General features: G+C 46.5%; 1 protein-coding gene across 7 annotated transcripts in view; it reads left to right on the plus strand.

Moving 5' to 3' along the window:
* The window catches only part of SMARCAL1 (SWI/SNF related, matrix associated, actin dependent regulator of chromatin, subfamily a like 1), a 53,708-nt gene that overhangs the window by 3,472 nt on the left and 30,927 nt on the right, over positions 1-19,309 (plus strand). For all 7 annotated transcript variants that reach the window (XM_042244204.2, XM_060411264.1, XM_060411261.1 and 4 more), the window contains 6 exons: positions 356-406; positions 4,361-4,600; positions 7,264-7,314; positions 14,775-14,961; positions 17,376-17,526; positions 18,459-18,617. In XM_042244204.2, the coding sequence (XP_042100138.1) occupies positions 356-406; positions 4,361-4,600; positions 7,264-7,314; positions 14,775-14,961; positions 17,376-17,526; positions 18,459-18,617 (839 nt within the window). The remainder of the gene's footprint in view (positions 1-355; positions 407-4,360; positions 4,601-7,263; positions 7,315-14,774; positions 14,962-17,375; positions 17,527-18,458; positions 18,618-19,309) is intronic.

Here is a 19,309-nt window from a genome sequence, read left to right on the forward strand (position 1 = left end):
ATAGTTATACACAGGCCCATTCCCCTGCTGCCAGCTGCTTTGTGTGCATTGTAGCACTTTAGCCAAACAGCATTTTTTTTTGTCATAAGCAGATGTTATTTCCAGTTTAAAGGCAGTAGAACTGGCTCAGCCAGGTGAAGTGGCATGCTCAGGTTAGTTAACCTGGAAGGGCAGAACCAAAGTGGTTATCCTCAGGTATGTTTGCTGTCTGTTCTCTCCAGGGATTTTCAGTCAACTGTCTTGAACTTATCATGCATGCATGCATTCAACAAGCCTTTATTGAATGTCCAAGTACTGCTCATGCCAAGTCTTTGGCCTTATTGTGGGCAAACCGGGTACTTCTGTTTCATTTCAGATCCTGCCACCAAGACGTGGAACTTCAGCATGACTGACTATGGTCCCCTAAGTAAGTAGGTGTGTAGTGCCCCCTCTTGCAGGGAGAAACTGCTCTTGAGGAGTTCCTTAGAAGTAGCAGATGTAGTCTAGCTGGTGGTTCACATGGCTTTTGGGGTGCCATCCCAATGTTCTTCTTACTTCTCACCATGGCCAGCCTAGTGAGGCAGGTCGTTGGGAGGACATAACTGATCATATTAACAAAAGCTCGCACTTACCAGAGCCTGCTACATGCAAGGCTGTTCTAAGCCCCTTATATATTTGCTAACTCTTTTATTCCTTATAACAACCATTTTACAGATGGGAAAACTGAGGTCCAGAGAGGCTCTGTGACTAACATAGAATCACACACCAACCAATAGGTTGTGCAACTGGAATTCAAACACAGCCCATCTGACTTCAGAGTGCCTATTCCCACCAGAATGTGGGCTCCAGCCATGCCAGGCAGCTGTGCGGGCCCTGCTGCCAGGAAGAATAACAGTTCAGCAACAGCACAAGCCCGAGGGTGCGGAGAAGGGGCGTTGTCCTGGCTGGTGCCAGGCTGTGCCACATCTGTTGGTGATCAGGGCTCCCAGGTGCACCACTCCCGTCTTTTGTGATCTTGTTGACTATCCCGCACCAAGGTTTTGTCGCCTTCTGATGCCTGGAGCCTGCACCTGGTCAGTGTCAGCCCCGTTCTGCTCCTCCTCCTCGCTGGCCATGTCAGTGCCCTCTCTCTCCCCACCCAGTTCAAAAAGGGGAAAGCAGAGGATCCACGGGGCGGTTACTCCTCTGCAGATTTGGGGCATGGAGTAGAATTCTCTAGAATCACTAGTATAGTTTCTGGAAGTGATGAGACAGCCCCCTGCAGAACTTCCTGTATTGTGTGTGTGTGTTTTTTTTTTTTTTTTTGCTGCCTCCACTTGAAATGTATACCATTAGGTTTGGGAGAGCTCACCTCTACCATTATTTTATTTCTTTTATTGTTTTATCTATTTATTTATTTATTTTTGGCCATGCTGGGTGTTCGTTGCTGCCTAGGCTCTTCTCTGTTTGCGGTGTGCGGGCTTCTTATTGCAGTGGCTTCTCCTGCTGGGGAGCACGGGCTCTAGGGGGAGTGGCCTTCAGTGGTTGCGGCGTGTGGACCCTGTATTTGCGGCTCCCGGACTCTAGAGCGCAGGCTCAGTAGCTGAGGCGCATGGGCTTAGGTGCTCTGGCGCGTGTGGGATCTTCCCCGGTCGGGGATCGCCTGCATTGGCAGGCGGATTCAAAACCACTGAGCCACCAGGGAAGCCCTTAATGCTGCTGCTGCTGCTAAGTCGCCTCAGTCGTGTCTGACTCTGTGCGACCCCATAGACGGCAGCCCACCAGGCTCCCCCGTCCCTGGGATTCTCCAGGCAAGAACACTGGAGTGGGTTGCCATTTCCTTCTTCAATGCAGGAAAGTGAAAAGTGAAAATGAAGTCGCTCAGTCGTGTCCGACTCTTCGTGACCCCATGGACTGCAGCCTACCAGGCTCCTCTGTCCATGGGATTTTCCAGGCAAGAGTACTGGAGTGGGGTAGGGAAGCCCTTACCATTATTTTAATCCATTTATTGTGTGTTAGGAAGAGGAGAGACAGTGCTCTGAGTTAACAGTGCAGGTCTTGATACATGGTGTTGCATTGTTGCATATTAAACCAGTGATTTCCACTGTTACGAAATCTTTTTCATGTCCTTTTTTTTTTTTTTTTTGCTATACTTTTATATATGTATACAAAAGTGACCTACAGAGACTGTTTAAAGTCTCTGTTTTGTTTGATTTGCCATCTTTTTACTCCTGTACCCGGACCATAATGCATGGTGACTCAGATGATGTCTGCTTTTGCAAATTCATTTAGGTTTTCTGTGCAGTATGATTATTTCTGGTAATGCTCCACATTTTTTTTTAAACTGTTTGTTGGGCACAAAATTCTCAGTGTAGCTTTCAGATGAATTTTGCCGAACAGGAGCTGTTTAGCTCCCCTGTATCCTTGTCAGTGTTTCGCATGCAAATCTGCTTCTACCAAAGTTTATCTTGAAAACCCTTGCAGCAGTCATGAATTTGTGCCTCTATCCTTCTTTCTTCATTTTCAGATGGTTCATGTTTGCTGTTTCATCTTAGTAGATTATACTTTTCATTAATATAATTTATGAAGACTGTCAGTCTTTCTGTTATTCATTTGAGTTCACCTCTGAACTTTGACTTTTTAACTCTACCACACACTCTTCGAACCCTACCACACACTCTTTGTAGGCCATGTGGAAACTATATCAATGTGCAAAAGAAGAGAAACCAGCCCCCTCATCTGCCCCCATCTGTCCCCACTCACTATTAGCATTTTAGTTTTGTTCCTTCCAGCCTTTTTGCCTGTGCATTAAAATATACAATGTTTTATATATTTAATATAATTTGTATCTTGACTTTTTCACTTAGTGTTCCTGCATAAAGCATTTTTATTAATTTTTTATTTATGTATTTATTTTGGGTTGCACTGGGTCTTCATTGCTTTGTGCGGTTTGCATGAGCTTCCTCCGGTTGCAGCAAATAGGAGTTACTTTTAGTTGCAGTGTGCAGATTTCTCATTGTTGTGGCTTCTCTTGTTGCAGAGCAGAGGCTCTAGGATATAGGCTTCAGTAGCAGCAGCAGCAGGCTTAGTAGTTGTGGCACACGGGCTTAGTTGCCCTGAGGCATGTGGGATCTTCCTGGACCTGGGATCAAACCCATGTCCTCTGAATGGGCAGGTGGATTCTTATCCACTGTGCAACCAGGGAAGTTCTAAAGCATTTTTATTTTAATGGTGCATGTTCAACAGTTCATTTTAAATGATGAAAATGTACATGTCTGTTATTGGACCACTTTGACCTCCAAAAGATGATTTAATATTGTTTTTTGTACCTTTGTGTTTTCCAAAATTTATCCCCCCCTCAAAATTAATGGCTGTATATGGAAGATTAATTAATTAATTAATGGAAGGCTATATAACCTTCCATTGTAAGAATGTGTCATAAATTGGGTAAATCATGTTCCTTTTGTTTAATATTACTTCGCTTCCAGTTTCCCTAGTATCAAAGCTGTAAGGAACACCTTGGTCTATAAGTTTTTGTGTTTTCAATTTATGTTAGTTGAGACAGATTTCCCAAAAGTTGAATCATTATGATGACTTTTTATAGCTCTTGCTCTGTGTTGCAAGATTGTTCTCCAAAAGATGTTCAGATATCTATTTTTTGTAATTCTTCAAGTTTAATAAGTAAAAATTGGCTTTTTATTACTCTGATTATTTGCAGAGTTGCATGTTTCTCAAATGTCTGTTGGTCATTTCCCTCCCCTTTTGAGTTGGTTACCTAACGTATCTTAGTGGTTTCAGTATTTTTTTTTAAGTATGAGCTCTCTTCATATTTCTTACAGATATCTTTATTCAGTAGTTTTGCCTTTCATTTCAGTTTGCGTTTTTTGACTGTTTAGTTTTATGTTGTCAAATCTATTAATCTATAAAATGCCTCAGTAATAGAGAAAACTAGGTTCAAAACTGCATTTGTGGTCTGACAGTCCTGTGTCTCCTTCCTTGTCCTCCCAGTGAGGGACAGAGCAGTGAACTGGGAACAGGGTTAAGGGGCTGATTTCAGGTGTGTTGATTTCTTTCAGTGGCTTCTCTGACATAACTGCAGAAATTATCTAATAAGTTTACTCATCCTGGTGAGACCCCTCTTTTCCCTGTTCATTTCTGAATTCTAAGTTTCAAATTGGAAAACCTAAAGAATAGAAGAGTTATATTCAGGTAATCCTGAGATCTCTGAACCTCTAGTTAAAGCTCACCTGCTCACCTTCCCCATCTAACTACACCTCTTGTCTCCGGCCTGCCTAGCACACCTCCTTGTCACCCTGCTCCTGCCTCCTCTCCTACCTGCCTGAGCATGCCAGGGCCTTAAAAGTTACCAGGTCATCACCTCTGTCCTTTTCTTCTTCTGCAGTGAAAGCAGCCCAGCGCCTCCCAGGGATCACCCTGCAGCCTTTGGAAGGAGCCGAGGGCCACGTGGAGTCACCCTCCACCAGCAGTGGCATTATAGCCAAGACCGGCCTTCCTGCAGCTCCCTCCCTGGCCTTTGTCAAAGGGCAGTGCGTGCTCATCTCCCGGGCCCGCTTCGAGGCAGACATCGGCTATTCAGAAGACTTGATTGCGCTGTTTAAACAGATGGATTCCAGAAAATACGGTAAGTAGTTGGCCTCTGCCTAATTCCCAGAAGGCAGAGCGGCCCATGATCTCAGAGCAAGGTGCTCCCGTCTCTTTAAATATTCAGAAGTGACTTTCTTGGCAAAGCCTGCCTAACCTTCTCCTCTTCCTGTGGAAAGGTGTTCCCTAAATTGTTACCGATAGTTGAGCACGGTAGTAGGGTCTGCTTTGTCCTTAAAGGCCTCCCAAGGAGAAGACTCCTTCCCTGGTCACCTAGGCCGTGTCTGCTTAGTAGAAGCAGGCAAGTTTCTGCTGTAACCACTTAAACCCATTTAGTTTTACCTTGTCCTTAGGAGAGCTTGAAAAATAGGTGTTTGCCATAAAAATAATTGCCTTTGCATAGACTCAGTTCAGTTCAGTCGCTCAGTCGTGTCCAACTCTTTGCATTGACTGAGTCAGTGGTTTTCAAGCTTGAGCCCGCCTCCCAACCACCTAGTGCAGTGGGTGAATCACAGATTGGCTGATCCAACCCCTGGAGTAAATGTTGATCCCTGGGTTCCCACCAAGAGCTACTGATTTAATTGGCCTGAGGTGGGGCCCTGGATATTGGCATTAAAAAAAAAAATCTTCAGGTGAGTCTAATAATCAGCTAGGCTTGAAATCCACCAGACAAAGCAGAGCAGTTTTGCTTGATTTTTTTTTTTTTTTTGTGAGGTTCTTCAAAAGCTGCCACATCAGGATAAGGAGCAGAATTCTGAACTTAGCTTGGGTTTCATTCTTAGCTTGGGTCTTGTTGCTTTGCAAAACAGTGTGGCTTTTGTATTCCCATTCTTCAAATGATTTTAGCTTTTTTCTAGGCAGGTTAGAAGGGCTTCCCAGGAGGCACTAATGGTAAAGAACACACCTGTCAGTGCAGGAGACATAAGAGGCTCGGGTTCAGTCTCTGAGTCGGCAGGATCCCCTGGAGGAAGAAGTGGCAGCCCACTCCAGTATTCTTGCCTGGAGAATCCCATGGTCAGAGGAGTTTGGTGGGCTATGGTTCATAGGGTTGCAATGAGTCGGACACGACTGAAGTGACTTAGCACAGCACACACAGGCCAGTAGAAAGCAACCTTTAAACCTCTTGCCTTTGAGACATTATGCTCAGGCAGCATTGTGGATGAAGCCTCTGTGGAGTGACTTGCTTAGAGAGCCTTCCTCGAGGTTGGGGATCCTTCAGGAGAGGGTGATGCTGGCTGCTGCCTTGTTCTCCTTTAGATGGATAGTTTTGACTGGTGAGACCCAGCTGGGGAGTAGGGTTTAGGTATGATGCACAGGGCCCAGCCCGGGTCCAGAGAGTGTTGTCCCCCCTCCCCTAGACCCCTTAGGTCTTTGACCTCTGCTTGGGGTGGCCCTTAAAAGGCAAGTACCGATGACCTGTGACTTCTGATAAGTGTGGCCTTTGAAATCACACTTCCAACATGATCTGCTGTTTGTGGAGGAATCAGTTCAGTTCAGTCGCTCAGTCGTGTCCGACTCTTTGTGACCCCATGAATCACAGCGCGCCAGGCCTCCCTGTCCATCACCAACTCCCGGAGTTCACTCAGACTCACGTCCATCGAGTCAGTGATGCCAAACAGCCGTCTCATCCTCTGTCATCCCCTTCTCCTCCTGCCCCCAATCCATTTGCTGTCCTGCCGCCGTCAGGATCGAGCTGTTGTCAGAAAGGGCCTCCTGCACTGTTCCCACATCAGGAGTGGGCTGTCTGCTTTTGGTCTTTCTGTCAGATTACACCTGGGCCACCTTGCTTCTCTCCTGACATGGACTTGGTGTCTGTGATGCCTTTTCCCTAACTACCTTGCTTCCTAAGTGACCAGACAGAGGAGAATTCTCTAGTACTACCCAGAAAGCATTTACTGAGTTGCAGCTTACTTGATTTTCTCAGAAGGTAGATTGGTAGGAAAACCGGAAGTAACAAGTCAGTGCTGGGTAGGGAAATACTCACCCCTCATAGTTAATAACATGTGTAGATTATGCTATAAGTTATCATTGGTTCCCTTTTTTTGAGTGCATTGTTTGCCAGACCACTTTCATAAGCATTTTACATTTAAATTTTACATAATCCATACAAGAACCCTATGAAACAGGGGCTCTAGGATCCTCCTTTGGCAGATGGTGGGAACAGAGGCACAGAGAAGTTATGTAACTTGCCCAAAGTCACACAGCCAGGAAGTGGCAGACCTGGGATTTGACCACTCCGACCACATGTAGCTTGTTTTCCATGCACAAAGTGAAGCTACTGATAGTGGTGCCCAGCTTATAGCACATTGAAGAACCAAAGACATGGTCATATAAGTTCCTTGGCTTAAAGTAAGCACTGAATAAGTACAAGCTATATTATTATCCCAGCCTTGGAGATTCAGGGCATTTCTCACCTGCTAGCCCATCCCTGGTCCTCTGTCCACGTAACTCCCTTTGTCCCCACCCTTAGCAACCCAGTGCCATCTCCACGTCTGCTTGTCTTTCCTCCCTGAATTCTGTGAAAGCCTCGATGAAAGGTGTTGTCAGTGTCTCTATCCCCGCTGCCCAGCACACGGTCAGCACAAGGTGCCCACCGCCTGAGCTTCCTGGGGTTTTGTGAAACCAGGGGATGAATTAGTAAGTGTGGTGACCTTGCAGGAGGGCAGGATGTCACGTTTGCCTGTTTGTCTCTTGTCGTTGCAGATGTCAAGACCCGGAAGTGGAGCTTTCTCCTGGAAGAATACAGTAAACTCAGTGAGCTGCCCGCCTTGCTTGTTTTTATCATGCTATTGTTAAGCCTTAATCACATGCCTCGGGCTTAATGTAGGTTTTTCTTTGAAGAAGATTTCTTTACTTTTGGCTGTACCAGGTCTCCACTGTTGCACGCGGACTTGTCTGTAGCTGTGGTGGGGACTATTCTTTAGCTGCTGTGTGCGGGCTTCTCTTGTTGCAGAGCACAGGCTCCAGAGCACGGTCTCAGTAGTTGTGGCACGTGGGTTCAGTTGCCCCGATGCATGTGGGGTCTTTCCTGACCAGGGATTGGACTGTGTCCCCTGCATTGGCAAGCAGACCCCTAATCACTCCACCAGCAGGGAAGCCCCGATATAACATATTTTAAAAGAATCAACTCCTTCCTCCCCTCTGCTGCGATAACATGACACGCTTGAGTGCAGGCCTGGGAAAGGCGAAGATGCCCTCAGCCATGCCCCTGCGCTCTGTGATAGTGGCTTTATGACAGCTCAGGGAAGCGCAGGGCCACATGTTCCATCAGGCTGAGGCGGTGCTGGGCAGACACTCGAGGCCTGTGCACCCTCCCACCCGTCACAGCAGAACGAGAAGTGAGCGTTCATGGGCTTTGGGAATCAGAAGCAAGCTAGGGTTGCTGACGTTAGATGGAAGCTACTTTAGATCCCCTTTAAGAGTGGGTTCTTCACTTACTGCTAGAACCAGATGGTCTGTGGAAGCGGGAGAGCCATAGTGGTAACGGGCTTCATGATGGGCTGAGTTCTGCCAGAGGCAGAAGCCAAGGCCAGGGTGTTTAGTACACACACGCTTTGGAGCTTGACCAAGGGAAGGGCTATGTGTACAGATACAACTATGAGAAGGACAAGTCAGTTTGGGCTTATCATTTTGCTTCTCTGTGCTCTGCTTGGGTGGGATAATGAATGAATTCCAGTATGCCTGAGGAAGGGGTGAGGTGGGGTGATGTGGTCATATCTTGGCCTGTCCTGGAGTGCTCGTCTGTCACCTGTCTTCCAGACTTCAAATCCTGCAGTAGGTGTGCAGCTGGCACAGCACAGGTTCCCCCTGCTTGATCCCTGAGAACTTTCTGGTCCCAGGGATGGTACCTGTCTAGCCAGAAGAGACATTCTCCAGCACAGTGGAGGTAGGGAGGTGTCCACCAGATTAGGGGTGTAAGGAAGAGGTCGCTTCCCTCTGTCTCCTTCTTATGTGATTTACTGTGTGACATCAGGTAGGTAGCTCAATATTCTGGGTCGCATTTGGCCCTTCAGTTAAAAAAAACGGGGGAGGGAAGGTATTTAATCCATATGTATCCTACTGACAGAAATGAAATATGAGGGAAGAGCATTTGATTCCCTGAGGGAAAACTTGCTGCAAATTTGGGGTTCAGTTTGAATATGAGTTACTTGTTTGGTATCAGCAACCACTAGCTGAAGCAAAAAGGGTGGCTGACATTTATCTGAGACTCCTTAGCTGCAACTGTTTGGAAATTGTGACTTGAGCGAATTATTTGGCTGAAGCTGAATTTTTGATGAGCAGTCAAAGTGAGTTTTTCTCTCTCAGCCCTTTGTCTTTCAACCACAGAAAGACATGTAAATATGTGAGCTATGAAGCCTTTGGCTTTTATGCAACAACAAAAAGCAGGACATTTACAGCATTAGCAGATGAATATAATGTTGAAAAACCATGACTTGCAGCTCACGTAGCGTTATATAATGGTTCCAAGTCTTGTGGGCCATGGACTCATTGAAATATGTGATGAAACAATGGAGTCTTCACTGGGAAGAATGTACAGAATGGCCATTTGTAAGGTTTGTTTTTTTAAAAAAAAAACAAACATTTATTCTGTTTATTTATTTCTGGCTGCTTTGGGTTTTGGTTGCAGCACTCGGCGGGGCCCTCGTTGCGCCTCTCTAGTTGCAGTGCTCAGGCCTTGTTGCTCCGCAATATGTGGGATCTTCCTTCCCCGACCAGGATCAGACCCTCGTCCCCTGAATTGGAAGGCAGATTGTAACTGTTGGACCACCAGAGACGTCCCCACATGTATTTATATTACTAATTCCATGGACCCTGATTTAAGACTTCTAGAGTTAGGACTGCTTTTTTTGCATTCATTATAATGATGGGCTTCCTAGGTGGCGGTAGTGGTTAAGAACCCACCTGGTAATGCAGGAGATGTAAGAGACACAGGTTTGATCCCTAGATTGGGAAAATTCCCTGGAGGAGGGCATGACAGCCCACTCTAGTACTGTTGCCTGGAGAATCCCATGGACAAGAGAAGCCTGGTGGGCTACAGTCCATAGGGTTGCAAAGAGTCTGACACAACTGAAGGGATGATAATGGTTCATAGAATTTGACAGAGGTGCAACGAGGACCCTGAGTGCTGATTTTCCGTGTCTTATTGTTGTTCAGTTGCTCAGTTATGTCCGACTCTTTGAGACCCCAGACTGCAGCATGCCAGGCTTCCCTGTCCTTCACCATCTCCTGGAGCTTGCTCAAACTCATGTCCATTGCGTTGGTGATGCCATCCAACTATCTCTTCCTCTGTTCACCCCTTCTCCTCCTGCCTTCAATCTTTGCCAGCATCAGGGTCTTTTCTAATGAGTCAGTTCTTCGCATCAGTGGCCAAAGTATTGGAGCTTCAGCTTCAGCATCAGTCCTTCTAATGAATATTCAGGATTGATTTCCTTTAGGATTGATTGGTTTGATCCCCTTGCAGTCCAAGGGATTCTCAAGAGTCTTCAATACCGCAGTTCAAAAGCATCAGTTCTTTGGCATTCAGCCTTCTTTATAGTCCAACTCTCACGTCCATGCATGACTACTGGAAAAACCATAGCCTTGACTACACGGACCTTTGTTGGCAAAGTAATGTCTCTGCTTTTTAATATGCTGTCTAGGTTGGTCATAACTTTTCTTCCAAGGAGTAGGTGTCTTTTAATTTCATGGCTGCAATCACCATCTGCAGTGATTTTGGAGCCCAAGAAAAGAAAAGTCTGTCACTGTTTCCATTGTTTGCCAGTCTATTTGCCATGAAGTGATGGGACCAGATGCCATGATCTTCGTTTTCTGAATATTGAGTTTTAAGCCAAGATTTTTTTTTTTTTTAGTTCTTCACTTTCTGCCATAAGGGTGGTGTCATCTGCATTTCTGAGGTTATTGATATTTCTCCTGGCAATCTTGAGTCCAGCTTGTGCTTCATCCAGCCCAACATTTCACATGATATACTCTGCATATAAGTTAAATAAGCAGGGTGACAGTATACAGCTTTGATGTTCTCCTTTCCTACTTTGGAACCAGTCTGTTGTTCCGTGTCCTGTTCTCACTGTTGCTTCTTGATCTGCAGACAGATTTCTCAGGAGGCAGGTAAGGTGGTCTGGTATTCCCATCTCTTTAAGAATTTTCCACAGTTGTGGTCCACACAATCAAAGGCTTTACCGTAGTCAATGAAGCAAAAGTAGATGTTTTTGTGGAATTCACTTGCTTTTTCTATGATCCAGTGGATGTTGGCAATTTGATCTCTTGATTCCTTTGCCTTTTCTAAATCCAGCTTGAACATCTGGAAGTTCTCGCTTGGAGAATTTTGAGCATTACTTTGCTGGCTTGTGAAATGAATGCAATTGTGTGGTAGTTTGAACATTCTTTGGCATTGCTCTTCTGGATTATAGTGAACACCGGCGTTTTCCAGTCCTGTGGCCACTGTTGAGTTTTCCAAATTTGCTGGCATATTGATTGCAGGACTTTCATAGCATCATCTTTTAGGACTTGAAGTAGCTCAGCTGGAATTCCATCACCTCCACTAGCTTTGTTTGTAGTGATGCTGCCTATGGCTCGCTGCTTTGCACTCTAGGATGTCTGGCTCTAGGTGAGTGATCCCACCTTCACGGTTATTTGGGTTATTGAGTTCTCTCTTATATAGTTCTTCTGTGTATTCTTGCCACCTCTTCTTAATATCTTCTGCTTCTGTTAGGTCCATACCATTTGTGTGCCCATCTTTGCATGAAATGTTCCCTTGGTATCTCTAATTTTCTTGAAGAGATCTCTATTCTTTTCTGATCTATTGTTTTCCTATATTTCTTTGCATTGTTCACTGAGGAAGACTTTCTTATCTCTCCTTTCTATTCTTTGGAACTCTGCATTCAGTTGAGTATATCTTACCTTTTCTCCTTTCCCCATTTCATAGATTGGGGAAAATCTGGACCCAGAGAAAGGAGACAGTTGTTTTCCTTGTCAGGAGCCTTGCAGGGTCACAGTAAAGTCTGATTAAAATTGTGATTCTGAGTTTGTGATGTGACCCACTAGGAGATGGAGAAACCAGCTCTGTGAGTTGAGAGACTAGTGAGGTGAAGTGCTGCGAGTGCTGCGTATGTCACAGTTCCATTCCTCTGGGAACAGATCATAAACCTGGGGCGTCTGGACCTCTCTCCCACCCCTAGATCTCGTATGTGAAATCAGATTATTGGCCTGAGCTAGTGACCATGTGCCTCTGAAACGAATTAAGAAATAACAGTAAGACCTGAGAGTGTGAGTGCCCTCTGCAGATACAGTGGCTGCTCCGGTCTCCAGGTCAGGCCAGTCTCCTCTGAGTGTTCCTCCTTCCTCTTCTCTCAGTGATGACTCACAGCCTCCCGGCCACAGCAAAATTGGCAGCAAGCCTTCTGTTTTCCCCTGCCTGTCACAGTCCAGAAGGGTTCTGCATCCCCAAATCAGTGATTTCGTCTTGTCGGCCGCTATTTGAAAACATTCACATCCACATCTCTCCACCATGTGGGCTGGCAGCGTTCTGCCAAAGAGCTGTTTGACAGAAGCGACTTCTCGATGACTCATGAAGCCAGATAGCACATCCATCTGATCTCCCAGTGCGGGGAAACGGTAGCAGAGAGTCACTGACAGAGAATTCAGGCGGTCTCAGAAACACACTCTGTGGGCTGAACCAGCAGCATAGGATTTGGGGAGCTAGCAGTCGATAGGAAACAGAGTAGAGGGTTCTTTTTTCCCCCTTGAGTGGCTGAAAAGACATAATGCTCACAAAGCCTTGCATTTCACCCCAGCTGGATCATCAGCTCTTTCTTAGCTTTCATCAGGTATCCGAGTGCTGAAGATCACTAGGATTAAAATGAAAATGGGTTCTGAAAGCACATGGAGTGCTTAGCCTCTTGAAGTGTGCAGAAATCAGCACGTTCAGATTTAATTTGGAAGCTTACAGTGTATGTTGGCATCAATATGAACAGTCTATCTTTTATTAAAGCTATCAGCGTTACCTAATTTCTTATCAGGGTGATGCTACTCATGCAAACGGTTTCCAGAAATATGCTGGGAAAAGATTGAAGGCAAAAGGAGGAGGGGGCGGCAGAGGATGAGATGGCTAGTAGCATCACCGACTCAATGGACATGAATTTGAGCAAACTCTGGGAAATAATGAAAGATAGAGAAGCCTGGTATGCTGCAGTCCATGGGGTCACAAAGAGTCAGACATGACTTAGTGACTGAACAACAACAGAAATATTTAGGGAAAGACAAATGGATTTAAACATATTGAAAATGCAACACAATTTAAGGTGGTGATAGATGGCTTAGCCTCCATATTCACTTCAGTATTTATAACCGGCAATTGATGGTTGTGGCTGAAGGCTTTGGAATACCTTGTGGGGAGATTAAGAAACACATGACCGTGTGGAATAGAGAACCAACAGCCTTAGAATTTCAAGTAACATGGGTTAGAAATGAAATGGACCCAAGTTCTCTCTCTGATTCCTTCACCTGGATTCCTGGAGAATCCAATGAGCCCCTTGGTGGGTTACTACAACTCTCCCAGGGTGCCCCTGAGAGGTAAAGGGTAAAGAGCCATTGAGGATGTGTAGACAGTGGTCACTCTTCTAGGTAGATTTTCTGAAGGAAATGATGAAAGGGAAGACATCTTGAAAGCTGCAACTGTGGGACAGCAGGCTGTGACTGGTAGTTTAATGATAATTCTACTACCAGGGATTTCTAGCTCTGTCTTTTCTCTAACTTTAAACTGGTGTTATCCTGCCTTCCCCCACCCTACAGAATTCTGTTTTATTTGAAACTTGGGTTGTTGTTTTGTTTTTCTGTTTCTTTACTGAATAAAGACGTTTGGTTTTGTTTTTCTTTTGAAATCAGGTGAAGCTAAATTCCTTCAAAAAAGAAAAATCAATGCAATTACTTTGCTTTCATTTCCATGTAGTCCTAGGTCATTTGTTTTTCCCAGCTGGTTTTATAGCTCTGACTAGAAAAGGTCTCTCCATCCATTATATTGGAGTGTGAAAGCTGCATGCGCGGAAGGAAAGTGAAGACCCTGAAGTACAATCTTTAGTTCAAAGAGAGCTGTGGCCACTCCCAGTGTAGACTCTAAGCTAAGCAGGGGTTGGTAGAGTTCTTTTGTAAAGGGCCAGACAGTTCGTATTTCAGGCTCTGTGGGCTGTGCTCTCTCTGTCCCCGTGACTCAGCTGCACCATTAGGCATGATAGCTGCCATTGGCTGTCCACTAACACATGGGCACAGCTGTCTCCCCACAGACTTTATTTATCAGAACAATAAGTAGACTGGTTTGGTCCACAGGCCGCCTCTCCCAAGAGGAGATGCTTTCTCTCTTATGGGAAATGTCCAAAGTCCAAGGCCATGGCATTGTTCTCAGTCGGTGACCTTTGCATGGACTCTGCCCTTTGTCATTATTTGTAAATAGCACTCCTGTCCTACTGATTTTTCTCCCTCCCCTCAGCCCCACCTCCTGGCTTGCGATATTATTTTATTATGTTTTTTTCTTTTTTTAATTTTTAATACTTTTTATTTTGTACTGGAATATAGCCAGTTAACAATATTGTGATAGTTTCAGGGGACAGCAGAGGGACTCAGCCATGCACATGTATCCATACTCCCCCATGCTCCCGTCCCATCCAGGCTGCCACAGCTACTCTTCTTTCTTGGAAACACCTCACAGTTTCTCTGCATGGACCGCAGTGCTTTCTTGCCTGTGGACAGCATGTACCTTAAAGTTCTCCATCTTCTCAAGTATCCAAACCAAAATAAAACCTAAGGAGAATGAAAACAAGGCAAGATTTATTCACTCTAAGTCTTGCTTTAACTGGGCTCATTTTTGAAGAATATGGGTCGTTATTTATTGAAAGGAAATACTAAAATAATTTTTTAAATGACTTTAGGTTAAAAAAGGTCAGTCACAAAAACATGTTAGTTCTTTCCAGTGCTGGCGTAGCGTAGTGAAGATCAGCTCTGCGTTACTGAGCGCCCTCTTGTCTGTGGGCGTTAAGAGCAGAGGGAGGAAGCTGCTGCTCTGCCATGCATCCGTCAGTGCCCTGCTTTCTCTCCAATTACTCTTTTGAAGAAGGTGGCACACTGCAGAATTCCAGCCCTTGAACTTTGTATCTCAAAGCCCCTTCTTTTTCTCCCGGAAGTCTCGGGCATTAACACTCCAGTTCTTATGCCTCTGTTCTTTCTAGTGGAAAGAGTGCGCTGCCTTCCACAAGTTCAGCTGGATCCTCTGCCCAAGACCCTCACCCTGGCTTTCGCTGCTCAACTCCAGAAGACGTCTCTCTCTCCGGTGGCAGACATCCCCGAGGCAGACCTGTCCAGGGTGGATTCCAAACTTGTGTCTAGCTTGCTGCCCTTTCAGAGAGCCGGAGTCAAGTAGGTTCTTCCTTTGCCTTCTGTGGTCTTTCCTGTTCAGGTTTATCGATCACCATGAACGAGGTTCAGATGCTCCCTCTTTTGTGAATACTCCTCTTTCACAACCTTCTGAAAGCATCTAGGGATTAGAATTAAACAGCCCCAGTATGCCATCACCAGAGCCTGATGGTAACCATTGATTTCAAATTCCCTAAGTTAATCAGGAAATTCCCTAAGTTAGTTCCCTAAGTTAATCCCTAACCTAGACAGCATATTAAAAAGCAGAGATGTTACTTTACAGACAAAGGTCCTTCTAGTCAAAACTATGGTTTTTCCAGTAGTCATGTTTGGATGTGAGAGTTGGACCATAAAGAAAGCTGAGCGCCAAAGAATTGATGCTTTTGAACTGTGGTGTTGGAGAAGACTCTTGAGAGTCCCTTTGACTGCACAGAGATCAAACCAATCAATCCTAAAGGATATTCAGTCCTGAATATTCATTGGAAGGACTGATGCTAAAGCTGACAGCTAAAGAACTGACTCATTGGAAAAGACCCTGATGCTGGGAAAGATTGAAGGCGGGAGGAGAAGGGGATGACAGAGGATGAGATGGTTGGATAGCATCACTGACTCAATGGGCATGAGTTTGAGCAAGCTCCAGGAGATGGTGATGGACAGGGAAGCCTGGTGTGCTGCAGTCCATGGGGTCACAGAGTCGGACATGACTGAGCGACTGAAATGAAGTTAATCAGGACTCTGGATGGCAAGGGTGCACAAACTCTTCTCGAAATAGTGTGAGAAGTAACGTATGTGTCCTCAGCTCATGCCACCCTCAGGCTCACTGGTCACTTTCCCACCTTGGTTGGTCACTGGCTTCCGAAGGGCGGAAATGCTGTTTTCAGGCCATTCAGAAAGACCTGCGCAGCCTGGAGTTCGTGTGGGCCATGACAACTGCTGATCAGAAGAGGGGATATCCTCTGTCTTTTCTGTGTAAGAAGGAAAGGAGGAGAACTAGTCAGCTGGCTTATAATGAGGTTCCTGAGCAAATGATCAGTTTTGCAGGAATTCCAGTGAAAGAGGAGTGGTGTTTGGAGCAGGAGACCAGATATCTGGCTTTCAGAGGTCCTTTTAGCTTTTCCTGATTCATCATGTCGGTCAAGCAAGTTACTGTCACTGTGCCTTGGTTATTTTTCTCATTTTGGGGAATACTAGTTATAAGAGAGACACTTTCCCATGTTATAAATACTAGTTATAAAGAGACACTTTACGATGGCACCAAGCACTGTTTTAAGTTTTTTAGACATTATGAATGCCTGCTACACTCTCTGGAGTAGGTCTGGCTGTTATACCACGTGACAGCTGAGGCACGAGGAGGGTATAGATCACTTGCGTAAAGGCACACAGCTCCCAGGTGGTGGACTTGGAACCCAAGCCCAGGCCAGTGGGGCTCCGAAGGAGTGGAGTACTAATCCCATGCCTTATTCACAAACTGTTAGCCAGGGCTACTGCCCTGGAGGGTCAGGGTCACGGTTGCAGGCTGTTAGGTGATGAGCCACAGTGCCCCTCCTAGACCAGCACTCTTGCTCCATCCTTCTCTCTGGACATCATTCTTTTCTCTAGTGTTTTCTGTCTTTGCCATGCTTATGCATATAGAGTCCTCTCTGACCTTGAGAAAAGCCATATTTTGATCCCACCGTCTTTCCTTTCTTCCCTTCCCTTCCCAACAGATCCCTCCCGTGACAAGCGCGTCCCACCCAGCCCTTCTTTAGGGAGGCTTTCCCACTCTCTTCCCTTCCATCCCGTGGGCCTCACCTGCACCAGGCAGAGAGCAATTCATCTTATTGGAAACTCCGCCCACTTTGCTTCCATGACCTAAAGGTCTTGGAGCTTCTCCCTACCCTTTGACTACACATTTCCCCGGTAGCTCAGCTGGTAAAGAATCCACCTGCAATGCAGGAGACCGCTGTTCAATTCCTGGGTCGGGAAGATCTGCTGGAGAAGGGATAAGCTACCCACTCCAGTATTCATGGGCTTCCCTTGTGGCTCAGACGGTAAAGAATCTGCCTGCAATGTGGAAGACCTGAATTCAGTCCCTGGATTGGGACAATCCTCTGGAGGAGGGCATGGCAACCCACTCCAGTATTCTTGCCTGGAGAATCCCCATGGACAGAGGAACCCGGTGGGCTACAGTCCATGGGGCCACAAAGAGTCAGACAACTGAGTGACTAAGCACAGCACGTTGTCCCTGTTTGTATAGTCTTCCCTAGATTATTACCACCCTGCCCCCTGTTTGGCCCCTGTCTTCCTTCTTGGGGGAGAGGTCTCTCATGAACAGGTAGCCCCCGCAAGCAGCGGTGAGGCTTCCGTGCTATGCAAAGGCAGTTTAACCACTGCCCTGGGAGGTGTGCTGTGCTGTATCCTGACCTTGTCCACTTCAGTTTCGCTGTAGCACAAAGAGGCCGCCTGCTGCTTGCCGATGACATGGGTCTGGGGAAGACCATCCAAGCCATCTGCATAGCGGCCTATTACCGGAAGGAGTGGCCCCTCCTGGTGGTGGTACCGTCATCTGTGCGCTTCACCTGGGAGCAGGTCAGTTTTCCTGGTGTCATCACGTTAACAAGGACAGTTTTCCTCAGAGTCAGAGTCACCACATGACTGTTTGGGGGCAGGCCCCAGGGAAGCTCGGAAGCTCTGTCAGCTGAGGGCGAGAGGGGAGATGAGATAGCTTCCTGAGGTCAGGCCCCTGGTTTTCTGAGTTGGGATCAGCCCAGGCCTTCAGGAAGGAGAGGAGCAGTCTTTCCAAGCTCCAACTCACTTGCGCCTATCACAGACGCTTCCTGAGCGCCTCTGGTGTCCCTGCTGACAACACCTTTCACTTAGGTTTCAGAATAGTTTTACTCCCTTTATTTCCCTTAATCCTTAAGTAGCCATGTACAATAGACATGAGATATTAACCGCACTTACAGGTGAGAAAATTGCCCCTCAAAGAGGCTAAGCACCATACTTACTGCTAGTGAGGGGCAGTTCTGGGACCTTGAGGTCACACCTCCTAACTGGGGGCTCAGGATTTTACACCCAGTAGCATGTGGTGTGGGTAGGAGGTGTTCTGTCTGCCGGGCAACTTTTTGGCTGAAGAACCTGACACAGCCGTTGTATTGTCACTTAGCTATGAGCTTGTCTACCATAAATCCAAGGATCAGAGTGGTCCTGTGAAATGAATAAAACTCTCCATAAGCAGACGCGGTGAGGAAGGAAGACATGGTTCATCGTCCATAGCTTTCCCCAGCTTCAGGTTACTCGGGGGCAGCTGTCGGCTTGCTCAGGCTACGGCCGTTCATAGGGACAGTTCAGTCTTAGGGACAGGGGTATGACAAATGCAGGCGGGTGGGGAGCTGGGAGCCTAGCAGGGGCGCTAACCTTGGTCCACCTGGAGAGAGTCAGTGATGGCTTGGCGGGCATCCCAGCTGGTGGCTGCCGGGCCAGAGCCTCACTTGGATTTTGTTCTCTCCTGTCACCCCCAGGCCTTCCGTCGGTGGCTGCCGTCTCTGAACCCAGTTGACATCAACGTTGTGGTGACTGGGAAGGACCGCCTGACAGATGGCTTGGTCAACATTGTCAGTTTTGATCTTCTGAGCAAGTTAGAAAAGCAGCTAAAACCCCCATTTAAAGTTGTCATCATTGTAAGTGACTCGACAGTCTTTCGGTACTTCCTCCCTGGGGAAAGTCTCCCTGAAAGCTCCACGAATGTCCACATCTGTCATCTCATGGAGCCTCCCTAGGTTTCTAGAAGAGAAATCACTGGCTTCATTTTGTGAGGAACTGGTATTTCATTTCTCTCAAATATCAATTCTCAGTCCTGGCTACATATTAGGATCTTCTGGGGGCTTTTTGGAAAGTGGTGATCTGCTGGGTCTGTGCTGGGGGTTTCCAGCCCACCTCTTCTCCCCACAGGGGGGTCATGATAGAGCCCGTGGACCCCAGACAGCCCAGAACTCCAGGAACTACAGCCTGGACAGCACGGGCCTGCACCTTCATCTGCTGCTCTCTTTGTTGGCATGACCCAGGCGTGCAGCTCAAATAGCTAATAGATTTTCTTTCAGCCGATATAAAGATGTTCCCTCCCACCACAAATACATACACACAAAAGCACTCGTTACCCATTTTTGGAGGAGCTTTCAGAGTCTTGCTCCCAGATGTGATGGTATGTCTTGTAGTTGCCACTTGCCCTCTTCTAACTCCTCTCACGCTCCAGAAGGAAAGTCTGGAGAGGCTGGCCTCCTCTCCAGCACTCAGTGTGTCCACAAGGCTCACAAATATAACCCTGAAAAGGTGCGAGTCTCTCCCATCTCCGCCCACATCTGGCCAGCTCCCA

Source organism: Ovis aries, chromosome 2 (assembly GCF_016772045.2).
Source record: "Ovis aries strain OAR_USU_Benz2616 breed Rambouillet chromosome 2, ARS-UI_Ramb_v3.0, whole genome shotgun sequence".
NCBI classification, from domain to species: Eukaryota; Metazoa; Chordata; class Mammalia; order Artiodactyla; family Bovidae; genus Ovis; species Ovis aries.